The 9,931-nt window shown below is 38.8% G+C and overlaps 1 protein-coding gene across 1 annotated transcript in view; it reads left to right on the forward strand.

The window, feature by feature from the left end:
* The window catches only part of LOC121865031 (3'-5' RNA helicase YTHDC2-like), a 49,116-nt gene extending 44,493 nt beyond the window's left edge, over positions 1–4,623 (forward strand). Inside the window, exon 29 of the mRNA XM_042364347.1 lies at positions 913–4,623. Within this exon, the coding sequence (XP_042220281.1) occupies positions 913–1,263 (351 nt within the window). The 3' untranslated portion in view covers positions 1,264–4,623. The remainder of the gene's footprint in view (positions 1–912) is intronic.
* Positions 4,624–9,931: the final 5,308 nt, after the last annotated feature.

A 9,931-nucleotide genomic window follows, 5' to 3' on the forward strand; every position in this document is an offset into this window, starting at 1 on the left:
ACATAGTGGGTGATGGTGTTGGAGTGACATCTGCAGAGTCATCAGGGTTGGAATCCATATCAGGCAGCATGACATTTCACATATGAGTGAATTCGCAGGTGCTGAACTCACATATATCGAGGACTTACTGTACTGTATTGTATTAGACTTTACCGGATATTAAAATGGCTTAGTGACTTGTATTCATCAGAACCTTCCAGTTTTTCCAAAGTACTGGGTAACCTCTTGGCTGATAAAGGAATAAAGTGTAATATTTGTTCAGTTTATATTAAGATGCACCAGCCTACTGAGTCAAGGATCTCGAGGTCAATGCTACAGTCAGTCATCTCTCTATCTTCCTTCAACAGTTTTTTATTTCTCAGGAGTAAAATTATATTCCTTTTATGCTTCTCTTTCAGCTTATGGTAATAGGAGTTAGCTTTCTTTCTGATTTAGGTAAATAAACATCACTGAAAATAGGGAAACTTGGTGTGTATAAAGTGAGAGGAGAGATTGCAACAATGAGCACAGGTACAGTAAGACCTCCTTGAGATGTACCATATGGGGCTGGGGGCTGTCTGACTTAGAGGGGTCTTATTGATACACTATTATATTCAACACGCCATTAATGTATGAGGAAATTTTCATTGATATAATGAAGGAAATTCATTCTGATACTGGACTGTAAATTATCTACACTATGGTCCAGTTTCATTAGATATATAAATCAAATTTCTTTCCAGGGTAATGAAGCGTTGAATTGATCATTGTTCCATCTCTCTCGTCACTTTCTACACTTTTCCTGCACGGTTTCCTTACCATTGCCTCCCTTTCTTGAGGTTGCTGTTTCCACCCACACAAAAGTAGGATGGGTGTAAAGTTACAGTAATGAGTGAATAGGATTTAATACCAACAAATATTTCCAAATTCCAGGAGGTGGAAATAGGTGTTGGGGAACAGCTGATTCGACTCTGGGAGAAGAATGGCGGAGGTGGTAACAGTAGTGGAGGAGGCGGGGGTAACTACAAAGGATCAAATACGTACCTGGTGGGTAGCGGTGGTCCCCCTATGATGCACGAGCCGCAGGGACCACCACCGCCCAGACACCCGCTACACCCCTCACATATGGGAGCCGTCCACTCGCCGTTCCATCACCCCTTCGGAAGAAACTATGGTAACGGGTACGGGTATGGTGGTGGCAACGGCGGTGGTGGTGGTGGCGGCGGCGGTGGAGGTGGGGGCGGAGGATATCGAGGAGGCTACAGAGGCGGATACAGACGCTAGTTTGTGATACATGGGTGAATATAGTCCTTCAGACAGCTTTAAAGAACTTACCAGTAATGATTACAGTTTAAGTATATTGACACTTGCTTCTTTGTGCAATATGTAAAAGGTTGTTGTGATTGTTGCCAAAGTACTTATAGAGTCATTTCACAGTCCTGTGTTTGAGCCTCAGTTTGTGTGTGTGTGTGCATGCATGTATGTGTGTACATGTACACATGCATTTATTTTAAGAAAGAAAAGGGGCCCCATCCACATTACATTACTGACCCTTAAAATTGTACAAAAATTGTTGTAAATGTATACTGGTCAGTTGAAGGGTTCAGCATTAGAATGAAACTGATTGTTAGTCTTATAGAGACACAGTAAATGTCTTAACACACACACACATTAACAGAGGAATATTGCACCATCTTTGAGCCCCTGAAATGACTTTTTAAGGTTGCTTGTACAGTATAGTAGAATGGTAAAGAAAGTATACGTTTTGATAAGGTAGTGATACTCATGATGAGAGTTTGAAGGCTTGCAGTACACTAGATAATAAAGTATGTAAATTTTGGTCCAATTTGCCCCCAATATCTTCATTTGAGGAGTTTATATCACTGTTTGAGTTTTAGGAACCATGATTCCTACACTCTTTTTATCTCTCTTAAACTATCATGCCTCCTCCTTGATGGTCACTGGATCATATCTGTACGGCCCTTCAACCAACTTCCTTCAGATTTTTCAACCACATTCTTTACATTGTGCAATGCAGTACTTTTTCATTTTGTAAAAGGTTAATGGTAGATATTTTTTCTTTTCCTGTCCATTTCATCATTTGATTAAAAAAATAAATACCGGTAATTTTCCCCCTATAACAGTTGTCATGCTGAAGCTCTGATCGGAGTAATGGTGTGTTTTTTGTTAACTTGTGAGGAGTTGAAAGTCAGAGATTTCAATTAGGCTTTTTATTGGCCTTTACAGTACACCCTTGCCAACTCAGACTAATTGGGGAGAGGGCAGTCCAAGTAGGCTGGAGTCCATCCTTGGTTTGAGATTTGAGGGCAATTAGATCTGAGATATGAAGAGGAGTCCAAGTCCAACCAAGGTTCAAGAATATGAGGGTAGTAGTCTGAGATAGAAGGGAAAGTGTGCATCAAATACTTTGACAGATTTCAATATGCAGTAGAGAACAATACATACAGTAGATACATTCAAGTAGCTATTTTTTTTTAGAAATTTATTGAGTATATTGACCAGGTGATCATGTGTTCTGACTCGGTTACTCTCAAGATATTGTGATTGGATGACAATGAATTGTGTATAGTAAACATATTACTAATTATCGAATATAATGTAAATAAGAAAAATTATTAGTTAAACATAAAGAAGTAATGAATTGTTTATGAAAAAACAATGTAAATAAGAAAAATTATTAGTTAAACATAAAGAAGTAATGAATTGTTTATGAAAAAACATAAGATAATCAATATATAAAACTTAAGGTTATGAGGAAGAGCAATTACAATGGGCCCGATAATGGATGCGACTTATTTTACCTTCATTACATATCCACAGATCCACATCAAATCCACTAAACATCCACATAACATCTACTAAACATCCACATCACCTCCACTAAACATCCACATCACCTCCACAAAACATCCACATCACCTCCACTAAACATCCACATCACCTCCACTAAACATCCACATAACATCTACTAAACATTCACATCATCTTAGTCCACATCACCTCCACTACACACCCACAAAATCTTCACTTCACATCCACATCATATCCAATACATCCACTTCATCTCACACTACACAACCTGTTAGCCCACCCATGCCACTTATGTATGCCAGGACTCACGAACTGTAAATAATTTGGGGGAAACTTTTAGAACCATTAGGGAAACTTTGCTATTGCACGAGCTCACCCTCCCATTTCGGCAGTTGTCTTAGATGGAAGGAAAGTGACCAAGGCCAACCTCCCGTCCGAGATAAAGGGGTCCCAAGTTGATGAGGGTTTATTGTACTGTATGTCTTAGTCAGTCTTACCATGAACCATCACAAAGGTGTTGTTGGCACCAAAAACCATAATTAATACTGGGAAACAATATTGTCTGTATTTTATGATATTTCTTGTTAAAACAAACAAGTACTTTTAAGATAACAGTAATATTTTGAGGCAATTCTGGGTAAAAAGATTTTTTGGAGGGGACTATTCTGTGATGTTCCAGAAGTACAGAAACGTGTGTCAGTGTTGGTCAAGTCTGGTCTTACAGGAACTCACACTCCAAGCAAGTTAACTCTGATCATTTTATGCATGTGTGTGTGTGTGGTTTCTCTAACTTGAGGCTGTGACCTTTAGTATAAGAAGATTAATAAAGAGGTTTTTAATATTTCATTTCTTAGAGAAGCATTAAATATTTTTAATGTTTCATTAAGTACATTTAAATATTTAATATCAAATAAAAAGAATTGATTAATAACATAAAATTTTCCCTGCCCACAGTAGATGGCAGGACAGGCAGGGGCATGATTCATAACACCCCAAGTTATATTGTTCCATCAGGCATCACGAGTCTGAACAACTGCAGTCCAGGAAACAGTTGTTCAGACTCAACTTTACTTTACTATACTGTACTCTGTTTGTCTCTAATAGGCCTGTTAGCCATATGCGCGGTCAGTCACGTTTATATTACGCACTATCGGCCAGTACTGGGCATAAACGGACTTGACTATCTGAATCTGCATCAGTGTTGGTCAAGTCTGGTCTTAAATGAGCTCACACTGTTACAACACCCTATGGCAGATTATTCCTAGAGTTCACAACTCTTTGTCCAAAAAAGTTAGCTCTGATAATTTTCTGTACTTGTGGCTTCTTTAACCCTCTCACTGAGTATTTTAATCTGAAGAGCACTCCACAAACAATGTCAACTCTGCCAAAAAAATAAAATAAAAAATCCAGTCCCAGTTGAAGTACCTCTCTAACATAAGCATTTTGTTTGTTTGTTTTTCAAAACCTGAGAATACTTTATCCTTGAAAACCAATGGATTTTTTTTTTAATCTCTGAAAAATTTATGGAAATAAATTCTTAGTTATGAAAAACATAATATAAAATTGACTAATGTTACTGAAATGTGACCAATATGGTCCAGTTTACATGCAATGTAAATTAAATAACTCCTTAAAATAATTTATATATATGTTTCAGGTTAATACTGACACATAGATGTTGATTGTTCGTGATTTGTGTCGAGGAGAACATGCAACATTGTACAATCATTTAGATTTTATTCATAAATGTGTATGAAAATACATTTTACCTATGTATCAATAATGCCATGATAAAAAACTTGCAAAACTAAACATTCATATAAAACACCTACTGTATATACGGTAACATATATTTTATCTTTACTGTACAAAGCAGCTTTTTCAAGAGCAATTTCAAGTCTTTCTGAACTCTTTCTTACTGTAACATGTCTTGAATTAAGAGCTGACAGTATACCAAATGGAGGTTAGTGTGGGCAGGCAGTGCAGGAGACTTGTCTGTTTTCTCTTGGACTCACCTTTACTCTTCTTTGAGCATTGAGCAAGTAAAATAGTGCAAGCCTGTGATGCTTGTCTTGCAACTGTGTAATGAAATGCCCTTCAATTAGACGACTTTCCAAAGGTAAGGAACCTCATTGTTCCTGCCTCCCCTTAGTTCATTTAATAAACCTTTCCAACAAGCCAATAATTAATTTTTCTCTAAATTTTCTTTGATTTAATTTTGCTTCAGTTCCAAATATTGTAGCACAGACAAGCATTGACTCATGTTTCTTCAATGATGAAGTCCCAGATAGACTGATACCATTTCTTCTGTTATTTATTGAAAGGTTAAGTTGAAACAAAGCTGATTGAATGTGTCCACTCCACCCATGTACGTACTTACTATAAAGTACCTGGACACGAGGTTTGTCTACCATTCTGTCACCCGATTTTTATTTTCTTTCACCCTCCTTTGTGTATCCCCTATTGTTGAGAGCATCTTCACCCTCCATATGTCCTGCTAAGTACATGCTAACTTTGTCCCTTCCTCATTTTCCAAAATTACTGGCGGGTCATCCCCCTTCAATTTGAGTTTACTCACTCGCATCAACAGGCAATAATTTTCTCTTAACAAACTCTGCCACAAGCTCCAGCATTTTTCTTTCTAAGATCTTCATAAAGGGGAACACTAAGGTAAAAAAATGAATTATCTACAAACACTTCATGACCCTTGTTCTCAAACCCTGAAAGTAAAGACTGGACCACCCTAGAACCTACCCCCCACCCACCCACCCACCCACCCATATCAATCTGAACACCTATGAATGGTCTTATGTCGGCAACTGTTACATCTTTCCGATCATTGTATCGAGACCTGGGTGACAGAGGCTTCAATTTGTCAATCATTAACTTTGCATATTTATTAGTATCTCTGGCAGCAAGGTCATATATTTTGTCTGGAAACAGTTTTTGAACCACTTGATATGGGGACGATTTCTCTAATCCAAAAACCTGGTACATGCCACTATAACCCATTACACCTTTCAAGTTTGATGGTTTGCCAGCCTGAACAGGTTGCACTTGTGACCACACTATACAGTCAGCCAAAGATCCAGCGACCCCACCCTAGGTCTCATACTGGCATTTTTGCCTGACAATACTTGGTAAAGTAAGGTTGTATGTAAAGATGATTGGTGGATCTGTTTTTATAATAACATTCATTGTTATTTAAGATCATGAGAAGTTTCCAAATGTTCGTATATTTGCTTAAATAATGAAGAAAATTTGATCTGAGAATCTTATGGCAGCCTTGGTTGTAGTTGAGTTGCCAATTCATTAATATAATTTCTTCATTATTTAAGCAAATATACGAACATTTGGAACCTTCTCATGATCTTAAATAACAATGAATAGTTTATTATTATAAAAACAGATCCACCAATCGTCTTTACATACAACCTTACTTTACCAAGTATTGTCAGGCAAAAATGCCAGTATGAGACCTAGGGTGGGGTCGCTGGATCTTTGGCTGACTGTACATGCACGGATGTTGGCTGTGCTGGTTGAGGGGCCAACTTGTCACAGACACACACATGACAGTTTGGGGCCATTAATCATCACACACTGTTTGAGGTCATGAAACAAGTCTGATGCGATGTATCATTTCATCTATTTGTGTCAAGGTCCTCTCCCAGGGGTCTACACACAAGGTTGACCACTACTGCAAGCCCTTGTATTAATTGTTTCTCTAATTAATGTGATTCAGGCAAGTACAGTATCATTAGTTTGTATTTTTCTCAATTGTGATTGAAATGTATATTTTTACATAGATTGCAAAGCAATAACAGCTCATAGGAGTTATAATGAAAAAAAAAAGAATTATAGGAACATGTTTGTCACATGTCACACTTTTAAGGATAATTATATTATTATTATTATTAAATATACCGAATCATTTATCATAACGCACTCATGGCATTTTCCACATTCGGCATAGACTAAGACAACTATGATGTTCCAGATATTTTGACTGATGTGTTTTAGTTGTAAATGATAGATTATGTATTAAAAGTAATGCCACTTATAACAGTGTCACCTTCATATCCTTGAGCCCTCATCCAGGAATGTCAATGGAGAACAGGGAGCTCAGAGAGCCCGCCCAGCTGGGAGTTTTTAATTTGAGGTGGGTGCTTTGTATGCTCCTCTCCCTGGAATTTTTGGGAAATCTGACCAATATCATGGGCAGTTGAAGGCCATGAGCACTTGTCATTAGAAGTTAGGAGTACTGAGTAGGGGCAGATCCAGGAATATCAAAAGTGGGGTCCAAGAAGTTGTAGGTGGGGGAACAGCAAGTCCACTCAGCTGGGAGGTTTTTGGGGATCTAACCAATATCATGGTTATTTTGCAGTACTGTACATTTGTTATTAGGAGATTGTAGTGGCTCCTCTCCCCTACAACTTCCAACTGAGCTCTGGCCGCGCGCCGACCAGCCAATCAGCGTACAGCCAGCTACGCCGAGAGACTAGGTCTATGCAGAGGACGTAGGGGTACGATCGCCGACCTAGTCTCGACCATCAACCTCCAGTTCAGGATCAGAGCGTTTCACACCTTACGCTTGAGCCGCTGTGATTGGTCCTCTCGCTACGCGCACCCCAAATCCTGATCCTCGTAAATTGTATAAATACGGCCATGCCTGGCCAGGGAGAACATTCTACACTCGGCTACTGGACCAGCAACATCTCTCACAGCTCCTCACCTAGTCACTCCTAAGCACTGCGCTGTACAACAATATATATACAGAAAGCGCATCGTGAGTTTCTATCCAACCTCATTCCTGAGTGAAGGTATCTACATGTACGTACGTTTGTGTGCCCATACAAAGAGATAATAGACAACTAAAGAGAATTGACAACTGGCCACATACAGTACGCTACAAGATATTCTGAGGTCAGTAGTAATTACTTTTTACTATACAAAATGCCTGAGTACAATACTGCATTAAAGAAAAAGTATTGGACATTTCTGATGAAAAGGGGGGGTCCGGACCCCCTGGATCCACCCCTGCTGAGGTCAATAGAACGTAATTACTTTTTACTATACAAAAACATTTGAGTACAATGCTGCATTAAAAGAAAACGTATTGGAATTTCTGATAAAAAGAGGGGGTCAGGATCTGCCCCTGTCATTTCGATGGGAAGACCAATGATGTGCAGTGTCCAGAAACTTGGTTGGTAATTCCAGTATCTGCATGAACAAAGTTAGGAAAATCTACACGGACATCTATCGTGTTTGTCATCTTTGTTAACAAACCGAGCACACAGATCGATATTTGCTCAACATTATCTGTGGTCTCATCTGCGATAACATGCATAACTGTGTTCTTGCTAAATTCTGTGATACTGCTCATGTCCAGGAGCTCGTTCTGGATTTTAGGACTCATATTTAGCATAAAGCCTTGCATGTTTAAGATGGTTACGAAGGTGCAGTTCTGCTTGGCGATGAGGGTATACATCCTGATACAATAATAAAATGTCACGTTTTATTAAGCTCAGCCGAGAAAAACGCAGTCATTATTAATTTTTGGGGTCTGATTTCAAGTGTACGCTCTTGATGATGTGTGTACTGTATATGGTAGCTACTCCCTGTTAACCTAACCAATGGTGTTTAATCAGGTGAAATAAGCTGGGGTTCTAATCTACTTGTCATCCCACAATTAACATTTATTTTTATTTTACTCTATTATTATTATTATAAACAAACCCGATGTGTAAGAAAGAAACCACGAACGAGATGGAGGCTACCACTAAATTATTTATGCAAGGAGACAGACAGTGCCAGTGCATGCCAACAGTGCGTAACAGACGTGACCGACCGTCCAAGCGGCTAACGAGGCGATCAGTGGTGAAGAGGGTAAAGGTAAAAGTAAACCCAAACCAGCCTAATCGTATAATAGTACTGGTTGGTTGTGAGAGCGAAGTTGTTTGTGTCGTCTGCAGTCGTATATTGGTTTTTTTTTTACGGCGATTTTAGCTCACCCGACCACAGGTCACTGACCCCACATCAGGGCCTGGGGGACGAAAATATAACAATAATTTACAATAATTAATAAAAATAGATAAAAATTAAATAATTATAATAATAACCATAAATAAATAAAACAGCGAAAAAATAATCGAGTGAGAAACGCTATACAGTATGTAATATCCGACCGTTTCGTGGTGGTTTATCGACATTATACACCTTGCAATTTATGATACCTTTTAGTCGATGGACGGGTTGCGTAACGTCTCCTTAACAGCGGGCTTAACTCCTGTAGACGTAGTTAATGTTAATGCTATTAATTAATGTGACGAAATGAGGGGGGGACACTTTTCTTGATATTGTTCGGGATTAAACGCCAGCTGGGAGGTTCGGTTACCTGTAAACGGGAATATTTATGACACGCGCCCAAGATCCTGTAAGGTCATTGTGGACGATGGCGGGACAAGGTAATCACGAGGTGGTCGCTATACACTCTTATTAACACTATTTTTTTCTACCTTATACCCAGGCCCTTCATCCTGGCCACACGTATCTACCCTCTTCTTACTTCATCCAATAGCGGTAGAGAAGTATTGTTGTATGTGCAAGGTGTTTAAAATTTTGAGATCTGATACTGATGCAAAAATAAATAGTAGTTGGCAACGTTGTCCAGACACTGGCAAGTGGCAACTGGAGAGGCTGCCGCTGCCACAGGTTTGCTCGTGCTGTATTTTTCCTCAGGATGGACAGGACGGTGTTTCTCGTCAGTGCAGATCGAAGAATGAACTTAAGTGGTTGACTTAATATAATATAACAAGTAATGTTATCAAACAATTCAAAACTATAACTTAAAAATACATAACAAATGAAGTTTCAGCAAGAAAAGTTCGTAGATTATTATCAACCACAGAATGCTGTAGGTTGATGTGATCCGTCAGCCTCGGTTAGTCTGAGCACATTGCAATGCATGTTATATTTATTAACAAACTTTCACTTTTATTCCAGTTGATACCAAGCATAAGCAAAGGACCCGACTGGAAATAGCATCTGATGACTGTCGGCTATCCTTGATCAAATGGCTTTACTGTTTACTAATGTTGAATAATTGCACTGTCTAGGTACG

The sequence above is a fragment of the Homarus americanus genome, unplaced genomic scaffold (genome assembly GCF_018991925.1).
Source record: "Homarus americanus isolate GMGI-L3 unplaced genomic scaffold, GMGI_Hamer_2.0 scaffold2539, whole genome shotgun sequence".
Taxonomy (NCBI): domain Eukaryota; kingdom Metazoa; phylum Arthropoda; class Malacostraca; order Decapoda; family Nephropidae; genus Homarus; species Homarus americanus.